The 20,402-nt window shown below is 43.2% G+C and overlaps 1 protein-coding gene across 4 annotated transcripts in view; it reads right to left on the minus strand.

Moving 5' to 3' along the window:
* Positions 1–24: 24 nt before the first annotated feature.
* LOC135542336 (coronin-1C-A) overlaps positions 25–20,402 on the minus strand; it is a 67,173-nt gene continuing 46,795 nt past the window's right edge. For all 4 annotated transcript variants that reach the window (XM_064969235.1, XM_064969227.1, XM_064969245.1 and 1 more), the window contains 9 exons: positions 15,420–15,542; positions 13,172–13,301; positions 12,582–12,763; positions 6,991–7,110; positions 6,686–6,790; positions 6,364–6,509; positions 5,863–5,920; positions 5,455–5,697; positions 25–2,895 (listed from right to left, as the gene is read on the minus strand). In XM_064969235.1, coding sequence (XP_064825307.1) covers positions 2,776–2,895; positions 5,455–5,697; positions 5,863–5,920; positions 6,364–6,509; positions 6,686–6,790; positions 6,991–7,110; positions 12,582–12,763; positions 13,172–13,301; positions 15,420–15,542 — 1,227 coding nt within the window. In that variant the 3' untranslated portion in view covers positions 25–2,775. The remainder of the gene's footprint in view (positions 2,896–5,454; positions 5,698–5,862; positions 5,921–6,363; positions 6,510–6,685; positions 6,791–6,990; positions 7,111–12,581; positions 12,764–13,171; positions 13,302–15,419; positions 15,543–20,402) is intronic.

Here is a 20,402-nt window from a genome sequence, read left to right on the forward strand (position 1 = left end):
CATGAACGACACCAGATGACAAACTTCTTTTCATTTCTTTATTAATTTTTCTGATAATCAATGAGTTGTTGATACATGAAGCAGGAGAAATTAACAAAAATGTTGAACAGACCTCCACAAGAGGCTGAATTCTTGTTCATTTTTCTTCTGTAATTCATTTAGCTCTTTTTGTATCTATAATACCATGACAGAATGGAGATTCTGTTCTGTCATGATGCATTATGGCAAGGGCAGGGAATGCAGACAGGAGGAAACATTTAAAACCCACCATAAACAAACACCCTCTTTCAGCTCAAAAGCAAAACAAATGAATAAGAAAAAGTACAAAGAAAAATACAATTACATGGTCATGTTATTTACAAAGCTTTCAATCATATTCTAGGCCTTTATTTCACATACATCTCTACATATTTCACCAACCTACAGTGTCCCTTTGAATCGCTATTCACTAATATACCAATCATCACAGCACTCACTGCCTTGAGTGGTCCAAGGAGGCCCAGGAGAAGCACTGATATACATACAGGACACAAGACCCAAGACAACCTCCCCTGGCCCTGGCCAATCCACATCTGTGTCCAATTGCATCCATGGTTATAATCTTAGATACTTGGATTCCAAGATGGATTGATGAAAACGTACATTTCTCAGTGCTTTCTAGCCACTCAGGCAGCCCATTCACTCCCTATCCTACTAAATAACTTGCACCATTCTCAAACCCTGTCTTCCACCCCGCCTGGAAAATAAACAAAAAGAGCATGACAACAGAACCTACTGTATTATCGTAGTTGGCAACACCATCAAATATTCAGATGATCCAAACGACTCCTTGTTCCTCTGATTCTCTAGTGATGTGACAGAGTATTTAAGGGTAGCTATTTAAAATTCTGCTAAGGAAGTACATAGTGGGATATCTGCAATGGGAGAGCCGGAGAAGGAAGCAAGACGAAAACATACAGTATTTAAATTACTATCATCACCACCACACCATCTAATTCTGTTATCATAGGCCAGAACCTTGGTCACACCCTACGGTGAATCTATTTAATATCCAAAATCCCTCTCACATTCCCTATCTGGGGAAACAAAAAAAACTCCAACAAGGCCAAAGTAATACGAGGCACATATTCGCACATCCTGAAAGCCTTGCCTCTCCACGTTACATCTTGTCGTCCGTTGTCAACCAGAGGTTCAAAGCAGGATGAAATTGTTTTAGTTTCAGACACACCTGTCACTCAATCTGGTCGGCTGTACGGATATGGGCCAATGAGATGGTGAATAGTGAGCATCCTAGCACACGGACCCTGAACACAAGGGCATGGTTCAACATTGGGGTTTATGACTGCACAAACAACACACAAACACCTCAAGAGGCAGAACAAGTCTGATATACTACTAAAAGCATGTGGAAATGTTAACCAGCGACATAACCCACAATTCCATTGGTCCTTCTCTGGGCAGCACACAGGTCATTGCCACACGAACCTGTACAAAAGAAGCACTCCAGGTGACTGCATGTCATGAGTCAGTAGCACTGTGACTTACAGTGCAGAGCTTACAGTACATACATACCATCTATGTCACAGGGCCAGAGGGAGGGGGGACATACTGACAAAATATGACAAATTTCTGTTTCATAAGACTGGAACTAACGATGTTGATCAGTGGACACCGAAATGATTGAAAAGGATTTTTGGATTGAGGCATGTGCATTGTTGACTCCAAACAAGAAACCTGTTTAAGGTGAAATCTAAAGGCTACGAGAAGTACAGATGACATCTAACCTGTCATTTTTATCTAGTTCACTAATACCCTTTCTGTTCCTGTGACACAAAATAGATGGAGATGATGAAAACGTTGTTCAAGTTGTTTACTGCGATAGATGCATACATACGTTATAGAAGGTATCAAATGATATGAAAGGACTGTTTGCTGCTTGCTTAGTAAGACAAGCTAGAGACCAAAGATGGAGAATTTCTCTTGAGTAGAATATCTATTGCATGCATTAACTCTGGTCAGGCGATGTTAGCAAGTGTAGACAGTGGTCCCGTTACGATGTAGTCCACTAAGAGGGGAGGGTAAGGGTTGAGCTTCAGGAAAAAGAAAAAAGGCAACCTTTCACACAACACTTACAGCATGAATCATGTCACCACTTGTATACCTCAGTACTTCTGTTGTCTTTGATATCTAAAAGCTCTATGATACATCAGGATCAATTTCTCTGCGTGTTTAGTGGGCTGTCAGTCAGTTTCTCATCGATGTCTTTTACAGTATTTGATGGATTGTTGAAATCCCGCTCCTTGCATTACCAGCGTATTGCATTGTCCCTTATAGTTTGGATTTTGAACCTTCCCAGAAAACAAAGTGAAAACAAAAGAAAAAAGATACTGTCAAGGTGGTGTGTAAACAAAACTGCTTAAAAATTTGGCAAGATAAGTTGGGGTATTGGGGAGACAAAATACTGATACCTACATATAAAAACATAGGAACTGTTCACATTGGAATTTTCTTGGTCACAATCTTAAGGAATATGTAAGAATTTTCATACAAACAAAACTAAACTGCCGCTTATTAAAAGGAATGGTTTGCCATATTTCATCTGTTTTATCTGAGGGTTAGGGGCTGGCTAAGAAAAAAGTTAATCTCGGAATGTTGCTTGGGATCATTACTAAGCAGGTTTCAGGCGGAACACTTGTCCAGATTGCCAGTGACGTGTCCCACCCACCTCCTAGCCAACGGATCGTCCTGAATTGTGGCGGGGCGAGGGGAGGGTCCTTAAATGGCAATCTTGGACATCTGCTCCTCGAGTTGGATGATTCGCTTCTCCTGACTGCTGACCAGGTCCTTGAGGGATTTGATTTCTTTCAAGATCTCTTCCAGCTTGCCTTCGTTTTTCTGAGGAATACAGAGAAAGGAGCAAGACATAAGATACCCTTTCTGGAGAGGTTTGTGCCAGTCCCCCCACCCCCCAGTTTGGTTTGGTACATTGTCATCTAAAAACCAACATACACTGTTTATATCCACTGAATTTCCCCAGATCCTTATTAAATCCTCACATCAGAGTCTCTCTGCCGTCTGCTCTGCAGGCAGGCTATGCTGCAGGCAGGGCTCAAGTACCCTGTGGCACCCTGGAGGTTAACATGGCGTGCCTGCCCAGTCTACTATGATTACAGGCCAGAGCTGCAGATAGAAGCTGAGGCCAGGGCTGGGTCCCACGCGGGCGTCTGTGTTGTGGACGAGGTAGGGCAGGACGCCCAGAGCACTCTGCCTCTGGGCGGGGGGGCGACTTCTCGTAACCACCTTGTGAAGTCAGGCAGCCGCCCCCTTCTAAATCGCACCCTGCCAACAGAGCCCACAGAGTTCATTTTCATCTGGCGTTTAGGCAGTGCTAGTGTCAAACGTATGTTAGTTTGCAATTTTGTCATGTAAAAACTGTCACAGTGGCATTTTCCAGCCCTAAAGCCATGTTCAGCAAATCACCGGTCTTCTATCAGCTCCCTGCTCACTCAGATGGATGGGGTAGAAATGATCCAGAATGCTCATTTCAGGCAGCGCTGATAAGGATATTTAGGACCAACCAAAAGCTGGTTTTAGCAGTAACGCAGTGGTTATGTCATGAAGTGTGACCGTGGAAACACAGCCTATCCAGCTGTGACGCACACTGCCCATATGAACATGGAACAAGAGTAGCTTACTGTGCTTTTGGTGCCTGTTTACTGTTTACCACCATTTTGTTTTATTTGATTATAAACCAAGAACAGCCTCCCCTCTCAATGAAGGCTATTTCTTTGTCTGCCCAATGCAATCGCAAAAAAGTCAAGACTGTCGATAAAGGGTTTGGCTCCTGAGACCGCTTGGAAATAAATGATTCACCTTCCTGGAAAGTTTGGGTGTGTGTAAAACCCTCCAGAGTCTGCTTTGTTTTATTATTATATGACCATGGAAAGCCATTATGGTGCCTGTTAGTGTATTTAGACAACCTATTTAAAAACAAGATTTTACATTTTGTTTAAAATGTGATTCAAATGATTTGCTCTTTTTAGTGATTTTAATCTTGCTTATTGACAACATTTGGCACATCCATGCTCAGCCATAATGCAATTGACACTATTCTATGCATTTATTTCCACATTGTTCTAAGTAATTGCGTAGCTTCAATGTGGACTGCAAACAGGTTTAATTTAACATATTTGGGGATAGGGATAGGTCTACATTGTTATTTTGTTTCTGTAAGCTGTTCAGCAAACTGTAAATGGACTAACATTGTAATTTGAGTTGATTCTAAGGCAATACATAACAAACAAAAAAACAAATACACAACTTGAAGCAACCACACTATTTAGCCATGGAGCACGTTCTGATTTGCCAGTGAGGGGCCAAGCGTCGACACACCTATAACTTGTTTATTCATTAAACCCAGCCCTTTCGCACCAGAGACGATAATTGTGCTTGTGGAAATAGCTCAAATATTTCAGCTAACACCCCTGGACCTATAGTGCTACTGCCCAGCGCTTAGATTGACCATTGCATTAGTCAGTGGTGTAAAGTACTTACGCTAGTATCTGTACATTACTTTTACTTCGCTACATCCTTAAAAAGTAGGTACTTTTTACTCCATGCATTTTTCCTGACACCCAAAAGTACTCGTTACATTTTGAATGCTTAGCAGGACAGAAAAGGTCCAATTCACACACTTACCGAGAGAACATCCCTGTCACCTCTACTACCGGCGAACTCACTGAACACAAATGCTTAGATTCAGAATGATCTGAGGGATGGAGTGTGCCCCTGGCTATCCACAAATAAACTATTGTGCCATCTGGTTTGCTTAATAAGGAATTTGAAATGATTTATACTTTTGATATTAAAGTACATTTTTACAATTCCATTTACCCTTGATACTTAAGTATATTTATAACCAAATACTTTTACTCAAGTAGTTTTTACTGGGGTGACTTTCACTTTTATTTGTATTATTTCACCTTTATTTAACCAGGTAGGCTAGTTGAGAACAAGTTCTCATTTACTTTCACTAGAGTCATTTCCTATTAAGGTATTTTTACTTTTGCTCAAGTATGACAATTGGATATTTTTCCTACCACTTGCATTAGGTTTGTTAGAATAGAGCCTTCCATTTTCCTAGCTGAAATGTGCCAAGGCCAGGGCTGAACTAAAGGCCGTTAATGACTACGTTTCAGTGGTGAAGGACGGGGTAGGCATGGTGATCATCAGACTAGTCCTGAGAAAGCACTGTAATCATACTTACTGTAGTGTTGGTATACTGATCCAGTCTGGTGTCAACTTTCACTCAAATGGCACATTGCACATACCAGGATATTCTTCTGTGAGTAGTACTTTGTTCACTGAATTGTATGCACACAAGAATGTAACAGTCTCTAGCATACAACCCAGGCAGAGTCCTCCCAAGAGAGAAAGAGAGACAGCAGTACTCACTATGGATGGAGTGGATGAGGCAGACTTGTTGACTGTGCCCGTGTTCTCCGCATTCTTGCTCAGCTTGTTGTCCAGGATGTTCTTCTTGACCACCTTGAGGTCGCGGTTCTTGCCAGGGACGTAACCGTTCTTCAAGGAAATGAGGATGGGCTCGCCGTTCCTCCCCTCGAACCAATCCTCCGCCTCAATGGCACAGTCTGGTCCTGCCGTGTCTGGGTACAGGTCGTCCTGGAACAGGTCAGACTGCAGGGAGAGAGAAAGAAGGGTATAGAGACAGCTGTTAGAGGACACTGGACCAAATGCATATAATAGAGTCTGGCCTCAAAACAGAGTTGGAGTTAAATGTGGCATTGATTGTTGAAATCATTCGTATATTGAGTGTCTCTAGATCAGAATGTAGAAGCTCACCTTTCTTGGCACAGTCATGATGATCGGTTCACACTTCCTTTCGTGCAATTTATAAAACCTGTCAACATAGGTCAAAGCAGCATATTATCCACAACATCACATACCTACTGTCTAATATCCTTTCACACACCGCAGCCCAGCCGAATGCACTTCTACTTCCATGACACTGGCAATACTCTCAGGGCAGCTTCAGTAAACATGGAGCTGTATAAAGGCATGGTACATGATTCTGATTGGCAGGGCCTGAGGTAAACACAGACGAGAGAGCTCCCCTTCAACATCTGGTTCTGTGCTGCCTCCTGGTGGACATAGCTGGCCAATAGCTTCACATCACAAGTCATGTCTTCCTCTTAGACCCTCATCATAGACCCAGCCAAGCACCAAAACACCTGGTTCAACTAGACATTGCTGAAATGAATCAGCGGTGTGCCCATCAAAGCATAATAACCAGATGAGCAGCCCTAAAATGGCTGATCCGTTTCCTTATCCAGCGAGCCGTACCTGGCGATCTCACACTTGTTGACGTCCAGGCCTCTCTTGGGCATGTATCCCATTCCCCTCTGGGGCTCCTTGGTGGTGAAGGTGCTGAGGTAGTGGACAAATGGGGCTTCATCCGTGATCTCAAAGTAGCGAATGCTGCTGTCACCCTACAAACCACAGAAACAAGGTAACTTTAGTGTTTGGAACACTACGTTTTAGTAATGCCTTTACAGCTAACAATTCATCATGCCTAACTTCATGGATCAGAGACCTGTTGTAAGTTACATGCACAGCAGATCAACTGGATGTGTATGTAACATTTGCCGGAAAAAACTCCACTCACCTTACCACACAGATAAACCACAGAGGTATCTGGGTCATAGAAGGGCAAGAGGACTCCATTGCTGGTATCCATCTCATGCACTGAGATCGCCTCATCCATGGCTTGCTGTAAATGAAACATCGACAGTCAGTTACTGAGCAGTGCAATAAAATCTTTAAAATCAGGGCTGCGTCACAAATGCCACCCTATTCCCAATATAGTGCCCCTATAAGCCCTGGTCAAAAGTAATCCACTATAAAGGGAATACAGTGTCATTTGGGACAAAGCCCAAGAGTAGTGATGGTGAGGAGGACGAGGTGACCCACCGGGTTCCACAGGGCTAGCTGTCTCTCACTCATACGGCTGAAGCCTGTGGTGAACACGTTCCCGTCCGACAGGAAGATGGCCCTCATGGGCCGCGCCCCCTCGTGTGCCTTCTCCTTCTCCTGTGACACAGAGGGTCAACAGTCAACATACTGGGGGTACATCCTAAATCATCTCCTCAAAGAGATCCCTTTCAAATTGGGAAAAGAGTAGTCTCCCTAGGCAGGTGGGTCGCCTCCCACAATGTTTCCAATGTTCCAGCATACACGTCAGCACATACTGGAATAAAACGTCAGTTTGGCATAGAGGAACGACGTCACTGTACCCACTTCTTACCCACATCCCAACACAAAATAGTAGCTAGCAAGATGGAGGTTATTTTTAATGAGTGCATTTTGAAAGTGTCGAGTTCGCATCAACTACCTTCAGTAACACCACTGCAAAAGGTTTTGCCTGCAAACTTTAGTTTCGAATCACGACATTCTGGCAGGACTCAACCCAAAATTGTTTCTCTCTCAAAGTTACCAAAAGAGTCCACCATATCTACCAGACCCTAGTCACTGCTGTTGCCTAGGGCTGGGTTTACTAAACTAGGCAAATGGTAACAAGTTGTTGAGATGAGGGGAAACATTAGTAAGGTTGCAAAATTCCAGTAATTTTCCCAAAATGTCCAGGTTTATCAGAATTCCCAGGATGAGGATTCCCGGATTTCCTACTTATTCCGTCCTGATTCCAGGAATACTCCTACCGGGATTTCAGGAAAAGCTGGAATTTGACCACCCTATAGAGCAGCAGGTTTGTTCATGAAAAGTCCTGTCAGTGGTAGAGTTGAATACGGGTAAGCGGTATCCCGGGACTTCCCGACCAACTCCTTCCAGTTTCCCTAGAAAAATGATCGCAGTCCCGTGGACCAATATTCTAAAATGTTTATGCCGCACTAATGCAAAAATACAAAACTTGCGCTTGCGAATAACTGCATGAACCGGACATATCAAATCTCTGGCGTCATCCATCAGAACAGTCATCACAACTCTAGCACCCCTTTTGATTCGAACTAAACCTTCCATACATATTTGCCCATTATTGAAGAAGTGCTTGGGGAAATGACTTTTTGGACCCGATTTCCCCACCAGACCATGGGACGTCACTGAAAAATATCAACAGTTGAGATAACATTTAAATTCAAATCAAAAAGGTTATTTGTCACCTGCTCCAAATACAACGGGTTTAGACTTCACCGTGAAATGCTTGCTTCCGAGCCCTTGCCAACAATGCAGAGTAAAACATGTATATTAAAAATGAAAAATAGTAACAAGGAATAAAACAAGAATGGAGCTATCTACAGGGAGTACCAGATCAATGTGCAGGGGAACAAAGTATCTGAGGTAGATACTGTATGTACATGAAGGCAGGGTATAGTGGCTAGGTATCAGGATACATAAGAGTCAAATATAGAACACATTAGCAGCTGCATATTATTAGTGGTAGTAAAAATAAAATAAAAACACGCACAAACACACTGTTTTTGAGGAAAACAAAGAAAGAACAAATAAAGTAAAAGAACCCAAAAAAGATCTGGCAGTTACAGCGCACATCATACGTTCAGCCGTGACAGCCTGCCTTCTCTCCAACAAGGTTGTAGGGAGACTGTCTGTTTGTGATGTCAGCTTAGGTGTTATGAAGAAACGTATAACATTCATCCAACAGAATTCTCTACATGACCTTGAGTTGGTGGAGCTTTGTTGAGTCTCTAATATGTTCAACCATGTTTCATCAGTTATTTCAATGTTAAGTTCCTCCTCCCATTTCTGTTTAATATAGTTTGTAGATGGGTATTCAAGCCTCAAAGAAACGTAGTTTCTTTGAGGATTGAATACCCAAGTAAAAATTGGAAGTAGTTTTTTTTCCCATACTCAAAGTTGCATGAGTTAGTGAATACTCGTATACATTTTTGAGGTGCTCGAGGGTCAATCACTTTTATCTCCAATAGTGTCAAACTTGTAGGCATCTGTAAACATCTCGTTTATCCACACGCAATGTAGATATATACACACACTCGCAAGGCTGTAATATATATATATATATATATATATATTCTTGCGAGTGTGTGTATGTAATATATATTACACACACACACACTGCTCAAAAAAATAAAGGGAACACTTAAACAACACAATGTAACTCCAAATCAATCACACTTCTGTGAAATCAAACTGTCCACTTAGGAAGCAACATTGATTGACAATACATTTCACATGCTGTTGTGCAAATGGAATAGACAACAGGTGGAAATTATAGGCAATTAGCAAGACACCACCAATAAAGGACTGATTCTGCAGGTGGGGACCACAGGCCACTTCTCAGTTCCTATGCTTCCTGGCTGATGTTTTGGTCACTTTTGAATGCTGGCGGTGCTTTCACTCTAGTGGTAGCATGAGACGGGGTCTACAACCCACACAAGTGGCTCAGGTATTGCAGCTCATCCAGGATGGCACATCAATGCGAGCTGTGGCAAGAAGGTTTGCCGTGTCTGTCAGCGTAGTGTCCAGAGCATGGAGGCGCTACCAGGAGACAGGCCAGTACATCAGGAGATGTGGAGGAGGCCGTAGGAGGGCAACAACCCAGTAGCAGGACCGCTACCTCCGCCTTTGTGCAAGGAGGAGCACTGCCAGAGCCCTGCAAAATGACCTCCAGCAGGCCATAAATGTGCATGTGTCTACTCAAACGGTCAATAACAGACTCCATGAGGGTGTTATGGAGGGCCCGATGTCCACAGGTGGGGGTTGTGCTTACAGCCCAACACCGTGCAGGACGTTTGGCATTCGCCAGAGAACACCAAGATTGGCAAATTCGCCACTGGCGCCCTGTGCTCTTCACAGATAAAAGCAGGTTCACACTGAGCACGTGACAGACGTGACAGTCTGGACACGCCGTGGAGAACGTTCTGCTGCCTGCAACATCCTCCAGCATGACCGGTTTGGCGGTGGGTCAGTCATGGTGTGGGGTGGCATTTCTTTGGGGGGCCGCACAGCCCTCCATGTGCTCGTCAGAGGTAGCCTGACTGCCATTAGGTACCGAGATGAGATCCTCAGACCCCTTTTGAGACCATATGCTGGTGCGGTTGGCCCTGGGTTCCTCCTATTGCAAGCCAATGCTAGACCTCATGTGGCTGGAGTGTGTCAGCAGTTCCTGCAAGAGGAAGGCATTGATGCTATGGACTGGCCCGCTCGTTCCCCAGACCTGAATCCAATTGAGCACATCTGGGACATCATGTCTCGCTCCATCCACCAACTCCACGTTGCACCACAGACTGTCCAGGAGTTGGCGGATGCTTTAGTCCAGGTCTGGGAGGAGATCCCCCAGGAGAAAACCCGCCACCTCATCAGGAGCATGCCCAGGCTTTGTAGGGAGGTCATACAGGCACGTGGAGGCCACACACTACCGAGCCTCATTTTGACTCGTTTTAAGGACATTACATCAAAGTTGGATCAGCCTGTAGTGTGGTTTTCCACTTTAATTTTGAGTGTGACTCCAAATCCAGACCTCCCTGGGTTGATAAATGTGATTTCGTTGTCAGCACATTCAACTATGTAAAGAAAAAAGTATTTAATAAGAATATTTCATTCATTCAGATCTAGGATGTGTTATTTTAGTGTTCCCTTTATTTTTTTGATAAAAATATATAATAATAAAAAAATACATATACACACACACATAGTCTTGCGAGCCTCAACTGTTTGAGGTTGTGGACAGGTGTCTTTTCTACTGATAACAAGTTCAAACAGGTGCTTTTAATACAGGTAACGAGTGGAGGACAGAGGAGCCTCTTCAAGAAGAAGTTACAGGTCTGTGAGAGACAGAAATCTTGCTTGTTTGTAGGTGACCAAATACTTATTTTCCACCATAATTTGCAAATAAATTCATTAAAAATCCTACAATGTGATTTTCATCTTTTTAAGTGGGAGAACTTGCACAATTGGTGGCTGACTAAATACTTTTTTGCCCCACTGTATACATAGTCTTGCGAGTGTGCATAGTGTCTGTAGAACTTTTAGGATCCGAGGGCCCATGCCAAATCTTTTCAGCCTCCTGAGGGGGAAGAGGCGCTGCCGTGACCTCTTCATGACTGTGCGGATGTGTATGGACCATGTTAATTAAGTCCTTAGTAAGCCTACAAACAAGGGTTGTCAAACTATTTTAGCCTTAAAATGTCAATTATCTAAATGTGTGAACTTTCATATTGGCATATTGTAGCTTAGAACCTATTTTACATCTGAGGTTTTTGTGTTGTGTCCAACATCAGTTGAGACATCATGTTCTTTAATAAAGGGTGGGCATCATGTTTGGCTGATAAATGTACTAAAATGGGAATAAAATTAAAATTTCAACATTCAAATGTTTTTTAGATAATTGACGTTAAAAAAAGGAAAACAATTATATTATTTTTGTAAAAAAAAAAAATATATATATATATATAAATATATATTTTCAAGAAATTATCAAATGACAAACAGTTCATCTTTTACAGCGATGAGGACATGGATGTCTCATGGTATGGTATGCAAAATGGGTCAACTATGAGCACCTCTATCTCCTGCATGTTTTAGTGGGCAAACATATATGGAAAGTTGTTTAAATCAAAAGGGATGCTGTCAAAAAGTGATTGAATTCAAAATGTACTTACCCAATAATAAAAGCGAGTGAACGAATCTTGACTAATCAGATTCGTGGGATTTGATCAATCGTGGCGCTATCCATGGTGCTGAATCAACACTACTAGGCCTATTCACTTGTTTGTTTAGCTGAGAATCGGATGTGTTCCCTGTGACAAAGTCACCACAATAAGCAGGTTGGGCCGACCAACCAGTGCTTCCGCACATTGGCTAACCGGGCTATCTGCATTGTGTCCCGCCACCCACAAACCCCTCTTTTACGCTACTGCTACTCTCTGTTCATCATATATGCATAGTCACTTTAACCATATCTACATACTACCTCAAATCAGCCTGACTAACCGTCTGTATGTAGCCTCGCTACTTTTATAGCCTCGCTACTGTATATAGCCTGTCTTTTTACAGTTTTATTTCTTTACTTACCCATTGTTCACCTAATACCTTTTTTGCACTATTGGTTAGAGCCTGTAAGTAAGCATTTCACTGTAAGGTATACCTACAGCTGTTGTATTCAGCACACGTGACAAATAAACGTTGATTTGGTTATCATAAAGTAAAAACAGCAACAATCTTCCGAAATTCCCCTGATAGCCAGGTGCAAGAGGAGCGAAAAGGGCCAACAAGCTGGCTGACATCTTTCAGTCAAAGCTACACTAAAACTAAATGTAGTTTTCACTAGGTTGTAGGGTAATAACCTCAATATTTTAGGCCTTCATATAAACTAGGCTACAACAAGAAACCTTTGGAGTCTAGTCCATATTTCTCTATTGACTGTGGTATAATCATTTTCGCTGGTATTATATGCCTTTAAATAGCATTTCCTTTATGAACCGGAATACCGAGACGGTACCAGGACGGTAGCAATTTTCTCCAAACAATTGTTTTTGGGAAAATACTCAAACCTAGTCAGTGGTGCTCACCCCTACAATCTCTTCCTTGCGGGGGTCGATGACGCGGATGGTCTTGTCCTTGCAGGCGGTGCAGATGAGGCTGCCGTTGCGGTTCCAGCAGGCGCTGAAGATGACGTCAGGGTGCATGTCCTCCAACTGGATCATGGCCTCGCCCGTCCCCACGTTCCAGATGATGACCAGGTTGTCACAGCCTGAGAAGAGAGGAACACACACATTCAATATACACACATTAATATACACATACTACACAATAGAAAAAGGACAACACCAAATAGCACTGATTTGATAAGATAATACCATCGACAAGTCGTAGCTCATTCTGGTTTTGTTTCGACATGGAGGATAAAAACAGGGTAAACGGTCATTTTAAAGTCAATGACAGATGTGCGTTGATCAGGCATTTCAGTGTTTAGGGGAAATGACGCAAGCTCACAGCAGGTTGCCACTTCTCTCAGAGCGAGGAGAAGATAAGGAGGGGCAGAGAGCACAGAGGCTGAACCAGAACTATAAATGATAACATGTAAGATGTCCACCTCTCACAAGCCATCCACGAAATGTTAAAAGAAGGGTTTTAAAATGGACAGGAGGACACCACTCACCAGCACTGAGCAGGACATTGCGTGCCGTGGGGTGCCATGTGATGATGCCAACCCTTTTGGAGTGTCCCTCCAGGACCACCACAGGCTCAGACAAGCCGGTAACCAGCCCGTTCTCAGGGATCTGCCACACCTGCAGACAGACACGGGTCAAAGGTCAGGACATAGCTAGGGTCATCATAGGATCATTATACTGATGTCTGCAGTTTTCCTGCTGTTAGCCTGTGTCAGGAAGATCTAAACTGCTGGAACACAGAAAGCAGTACATTCACATGAACCAACTTGTCTTTTAGATTGGCATCACTGTGACATGAAATCAGTAGATCACATTTACAACCAAGAGACTGAAGGGGGAAACAGAGACCCAAGGTTACTCATCATACTGACATTTTCAAATCAAAGTTTATTGGTCATGTACACAGATTTGCAGATGTTATTGCAGGTGCAGCGAAATGCTTGTGTTTCAATCGCCAACAGTGCAGTAATAATACCGAGCACACACACAAATCTAAAAAGTTAAAATAAAAAAATATCAGAAAGAAGAATACCAGAATATGGAATATATAAATATAATGGTGTGTGTAGACAGTCTATGAATAGAAAAGGTGTGTATAGCAGTAGTTATATAGGATGAGCCATGACTACAACACAGTACATACATATAAAGTGGGTAAAACAAATGTGACCCGTGTTCAACGACTCGATGTACATAAGGAAGTAGTCTATAGGGTTCAGGGCAGAGTACCGGGTGGTAGGCAGCGAGAACAGTGGCTTAAGTTCAGGGCAGGGTACTGGGCGGAGGCCAGCTAGTGGTGACTAACAGTCTGATGGCTTGGAAATAGAAGCGGTCTCTTGGTCCCAGTTTTGATGTAGTGTATCATCATTCTAGAATGGTAGCAGGGTGAACAGGCCATGGCTGAGGTCCTTAATGATCTTCTTGGCCTTCCTGTGACACTGGTGCTGTAGATGTCCAGGAGGGCAGGGAGTGTGCCCCTGATGATGCGTTGGGCTGACCGTACCACCCTCTGGAGAGCCCTGCGGTTGCGGACAGTGCCGTACCAGGTGGTGATTACAACCCATAGGATGTTCTCAATGCTACATCTGTTGAAGTACGCGAGGGTTTTAGGGGCCAAGACGAATTTCTTTGGCCTTCTGAGGATGAAGGGGTGCTGTTGCACTTCACCACACTGTCTCTGTGAAGGGACCATTTCAGGTCCAGTGATGTGCACTGCGACAGACTTGAGGCTTGTGACCCACTCCACTGTGGCCCCGTCGATGTGGATGGTTGTGTGCTCCCTCTCTGTGTTGTTGCCTGTAGTCCACGATCAGTTCCTTTGTTTTGTTGGATGTTGAGAGAGATGGGTATGGTCCTGAACTAGCATGTCAAAGTACTTCATGATGACAAAAGTGAGGGCTACCTTTTATGTACATATAGTGAGTAGCTTACTTCCTAGTGAGAATACACCCAGTAGCCTACGCAAATATGGTAAACATTGCAGAATCAGAAAATGTACCTATGGAAATTAAGACTGAAGTTTAAAGTCTTTCTCTACAAACCCTGACAGCAGTAGACAGAGACAGTCACACCGCTACACTATCAGAGCTCCTAATCTAGCTGCAATAGGTTACTATGGAAACAGAAATCTCAACAGAAAAACAGTTCATCACAGCACTTAATCTAAAGTCAACATTACTTTTAGAGAACCTATTCAGAGTGCATTTCTAGCCGCAATCTAAAATGTTCTGAAGAAAGGAACCTTTGGCGGTTCAACTTCTGTAAATACACGGAACACTGCATCTATTCACAGACAGAGGTCTTTTTCTGCCGTTCAGAGCTGCATGGGGAAGCCAATGCCTACAGGTGGGGAAGTGATAGAAGAATACCTAAGAACATAGCACACACTCTGATCACTGCCATTCACAGCCCAAATAAGGACATACAGTATAGCACCAGCCTCAAACAAGTTAGTGACCTCAGCCCTATAAAAAGGCTAAATCATTCCCCAAGTCTCTCTCTGGGTCTAATCTAATCCAGACTAGAGTGCAAGCCCTGCCTGCACATACCCTTCGACCAACTAATTCTGCACCCATCCCTACGCTATCAGTGTCTGGCCTTTCAAAACCGGTCCTCTGTCAGTTGGAGTCGGTGAGAGGGTGTATGCACTGTACATATGCAGGTAAAGTGTAAACAAACATTATTGTACTACACCGAGAGGAACAGTCTCTGCCGAGGCGTGACCGTAAACCTTACCATGACCGTGCAGTCCTCCGAGCCGCTGGCGATGACCTGGTCATTGTGGGGGCACCAGTCGATGTCCAGTACAGGGCCCGTGTGACCACACACTGTGGGGTAGGCCTTGTCAATGCGGCCCGACTGTGGAGAACACACACAGAGGCATGAGATTAAAACACCAGAAACACTGAGGTGTATGATCAGTGGTGATCTGAGGAACCAACCTGACCTCAGCTGACCTGGAACCATGAAATCACAGGGTGAGAGTGACCAATCAGAGACTATGTACAAACCAATAGGCACTCCAATCACACAGAAATACAGAGAGACAGAATTCATATTCTCCCTCTTAGAAAATGTAGTTTCCCCATCATTCAATCCTTGGGCAGAATCATTGTTAGACAAATACACCTGTGGCATAGCCTAAGGGGATGGGGGGGGGGGGCATGGGAGACTGAATTCTCAACCTCCACAAAAGACAGGGGGAGAATGAGAGATGGCGCAGATGTGAATAAACCATGCATAGCCCTGTGGCTGTTGCTGTGTGAAGGAGGCCAGTGACTGGGTTGAGGAAAACAGGAATACCCCTCCAACCAAAAGAGAAGGAGCTCTATCAGGTACAAACCAGACATTTTGACTAGGGCTGGGCATTGCCAGGGACCTCACGATACAATCACGATAATTAGGTGCCAAAATGTAGTGATTCTCACGGTCACTGCCCACGGAATTAGCACCTTTCTCTATGTCGCTATGTGCATACTAGCAAAATTAACCAGCGTATTGGGATTAAAACCTCTTAGAGATTGGGCTACTTTTTTCAAAATTCTGTTAAAAATCGCGCAACATTTCAACATCCTGCTACTCATGCCAGGAATATAGTATATGCATATGATTAGTATGTGTGCATAGAAAACACTCGGAAGTTTCTAGAACTGGTTCAATGGTGTCTGACTATAACAGAACGAGTTCCGTGGTCAAAATCGCAAGGAAACCTGATCACAAAATCAACAAAGAAAAAATCCATCCGCCAGTCTCGGTATTGTCTATGGCTTGCCATAAATGATGGGACTGAGCTTGCAATTCCTACAGCTTCCACACGATGTCGCCAGTGTTGTGATTACCAGGGCACTTTATCCTTGGTCAGATTAGTCAATGGCACATCCTGTCTTCAGGTGCGCAGCTGGAAAAAAATGTCCGTGAGGAAATGGACTTCGTTTTGAAAACTTCTAGCTATTGAATACAGATCGCGCCGTGATCAATTTGATCGTTTATTAACGTTTACTAATACCTAAAGTTGGATTACAGAAGTAGTTTGAAGTGTTTTGTCAAAGTTTATAGGCAACTTTTTTAATTTAAAAAAATAACGTTGCGTTTAAAAACAGTGTTTTTCCCTGGATCTGACGGTCTTCATAAATGGACATTTTGGGTATACAAGGACCGATTTAATCGGAAAAAAAGACCCAATTGTGATGTTTATGGGACATATAGGAGTGCCAACAAAGAAGCTCGTTAAAAGGTAATGAATGCTTTATATTTTATTTCTGCGTTTTGTGTAGCGCCGGCTACGCTAATTCCTTTGTTTACGTCCCCTTCTGGTATTTCGGGGTGTTGCATGCTATCAGATAATAGCTTCTCATGCTTTCACCGAAAAGCATTTTACAAATCTGACTCGTTGGCTAGATTCACAACGAGTGTAGCTTGAATTGTGTACTCTGCATGTGAGTTTTAATGAACGTTTGAGTTTTAACGAGTGCTATTAGCATTTATTGTTGGCAAGGTGGGGTGATTGCGTCTCGGGTGGGCCAGAGAGGTTAAGAACAATGTGGCAGAGGCAGCAGAAGAAACGAGGAAAAAGCCCTTAGCCTAATTGTATTTGAAAATTGAGGCACGACTCTGGTGCATTTATTTATTTAGTGATGTTTGCATTGTTCAAAATGGTCTGAAAAATATTGTAATCAAACAGCAACTGTTTGGCACATAATACTCACAACACTTGCTCATATACCCTCCTTTTTATTGATCTCCAGTACTTTGCACAACTAAGTCAACTGTCTTCCACAGTTCTGACTTTCACTTTCCCACCTGAGCAACCAGTAAACATTCCCCCGTTTCAAGTTTTTTCCCCCCACATCCTCCGCATCCATTTGCTGTCAACATTACCGTTTTCATGGTTTGTTATAACCAATTTATTGATGTGATTATGATAAGGCCTGACCTATAGCCTATTGGTCACATGCATGCAATGTTTACATGTTTCACATAGAGAGCAAGGGTTGAGGGAATTGGCCATGTTTTTCGTAAAACAAATGAGGGATTTCGGTAACAAACTTTTCAATCAGAAACCAAAAATCGCCAAATTGATGATGCCGCTTCAGCACGGACAGCGCAATAAACATTTGCTTTTCTCTGGTGCCTTTTTTTCTGCAGTAGGGAGGAGAGTGAGACAACATGCACCAGTCACTAAGGCACTATTTTTTTTTTTTTTTTAAACGGTGTGGCCATCGGGGTCATTCTTGGTTCATTTGTGTGTATATTATTTACAAACAAACAAGTGTGCTTAAAATCATCAGACAGGCTCAGTACATGTAGTTGATTTTATTGAAACACTTAGTGTGTGTGTGTGTATAGTGCACTCGGAAAGTATTCAGACCCCTTGACAACCTCAACTGTTACGTTACAGTCTTATTCTAAAATAGATTAAATTGTCCCCCCCTCAATCTACACACAATACACCATAATGAAAAAACAAAAGCAGTTTAGATATTTTTGCAAATATCACAAGTATTCAGAGTCTTGACCCAGTACTTTGTTGAAAGACCCTTTGCAGCGATTACAGCGTTGATTCTTCTAGGGTGTGACGCTACAATATTATGGCACACCCATATTTGGGGAGCTTCTTCCATTCTTCTCCGCAGATCCTCAAGCTCTGTCAGGTTGTATGGGAAGCGTCGCTGCACAGCTATTTTCAGGCCTCTCCAGAGATGTTCGATCAGGTTCAAGTCTGGGCTGTGGCTAGGCCACTCAATGACATTCAGAGACTTGTCGCGAAGCCACTCCTGCGTTGTCTTGGCTGTGTGCTTAGTGTCGTTGTCCTGTTGGAAAGTGAAACTTAGCCCCAAGTCTGAAGTCCTGAGCAGGTTTTCATCAAGGATCTCTGTACTTTGCTCCGTTCATCTTTCCCTCGATACGGACTAGTCTTCCAGTCCCTGCCACTGAAAAACCTCCTGCTGCCACCACACTTCACTGTAGGGATGGTGCCAGGTTTCAGATGTGACGCTTGGCATTCAGGCCAGTGAGTTCAATTTTGGTTTCATCAGACCACAGAATCTTTTTTCTCATGGTCTGAGTGTCTTCAGATGCCTTTTGGCAAACTCCAAGCGGGCTGTCATGTGCCTTTTACTGAAGAGTGGCTTCCGTCTGGGCACTTTACCATAAAGGCCCGATTGGTGGAGTGCTGCTGAGATGTTTCTCCCATCTCCACAAAGGAACTCTGGAGCTCTATCGGAGTGACCATCGGGTTCTTGGTCACCTCCCTGACCCTTCTCCGATTGCCCAGTTCGGCCAGCTCTAGAAAAGAGTCTTGGTAATTCCATACTTCCATTTAAGGATGGAGGCCACTGTGTTCTTGGGGACCTTCAATGCTGCATACATTTTTAAGTACCCTTCCCCAGATCTGTGCCCTGACACAATCCTGTCTCAAAGCACTACAGACAATCTGCACTGTCAACTGTGGGACCTTATATAGACAGGTGTGCCTTTCCAAATCATGTCCATCAATTGAATTTACCACAGGTAAGACTCCAATTGAGTTGTAGAAACATCAAGGATGATCAATGGAAACAGGATAAACATGATCTCATTTTCAAGTCTCATAGCCAAGGGTTTGAATAAATACGTTTTTTTATTTTTATACATTTGGTATGATTTCTACAAACCTGTTTTTGCTTTGTCATTATGGGGTAGTGTGTAAATTGGTGAGGACTTTAAAAAAAGTATCCCATTTTAGAATTAGGTTGTAACATAATAAAATGTGGAAAAAGTCAAGGGGTCTGAATACTTTCCGCACTGTATATGGAACATTTTGTTAAAAAAAAATAATAATTTTTTAGAACAAATCGATTGGTCTAAAGAACAGGACGACTCTCGGTTGAACAATATTTATTTTTAGTTGGGAACAGCCCTAAAATGAAGGCATGTTGTTGGTAATAACATCCTCATAGACATGCCAGCAGATGCTTAGTTTCTGCTCTTTAAAATGAAACCCTGAGATAACCTTGAATCGGAGCCCTTACATAACACCCTTATACAACAGGCCAGATGACCAGAAACAACCAGCTGTCATACAACACACACACACACAACAAAAGGAGCCAGACAAACGGAAGGCTTTCCTGGCCATCCAGCTGACTTTGACTACATCAGCCAAGCCTGGGAGGGCAGGTTCTATCTTGACCTCTGACCCCAAGTGATTGGAGGATCAGGTGCTCTCCACAGTGTGAAGTCTGAGTAACATGAGCTCTGAAAATGCTGTGGAGGTTAGGGTTGGATTTGGGAGACTGACACACCCGTTTGTAGAATCCCCAGCTGGACCACCATAGGGCCTGACAGTCAGATGATGTCACTGAGGCAGAGGGATGATGGCGGCAGCCCTAATTAAAGTATAATGGATTTGCCTCATGAATATCACTCACTGCCCACAGCCATTCCAGCACCATGACAACAATGATTTCAGAGGGGCTAAATATAAGCGCTACATATTCACAGGACGAGAGGAGCTTTCCAGTTCTCTGTAGACATAATCCTTACAGGCCCTGTTTTTAGTTATATACTAGAGCCTTTAGTTTTTCGTCAAAACTCAAGACGAATGTTTAGAATGACCACTCAAATAAGAGTGTGAAGTCAAAACACAACCAGATTCAAGTATGAAGAAGCGCTGTCCTCATGGAGATGTACTAGAGGCGTACATAGACAGAGAGAGGTTAAACAATGAGTGGGCAGTCT

This window comes from Oncorhynchus masou, chromosome 1 (assembly GCF_036934945.1).
Source record: "Oncorhynchus masou masou isolate Uvic2021 chromosome 1, UVic_Omas_1.1, whole genome shotgun sequence".
In the NCBI taxonomy this organism is placed as follows: Eukaryota; Metazoa; Chordata; class Actinopteri; order Salmoniformes; family Salmonidae; genus Oncorhynchus; species Oncorhynchus masou.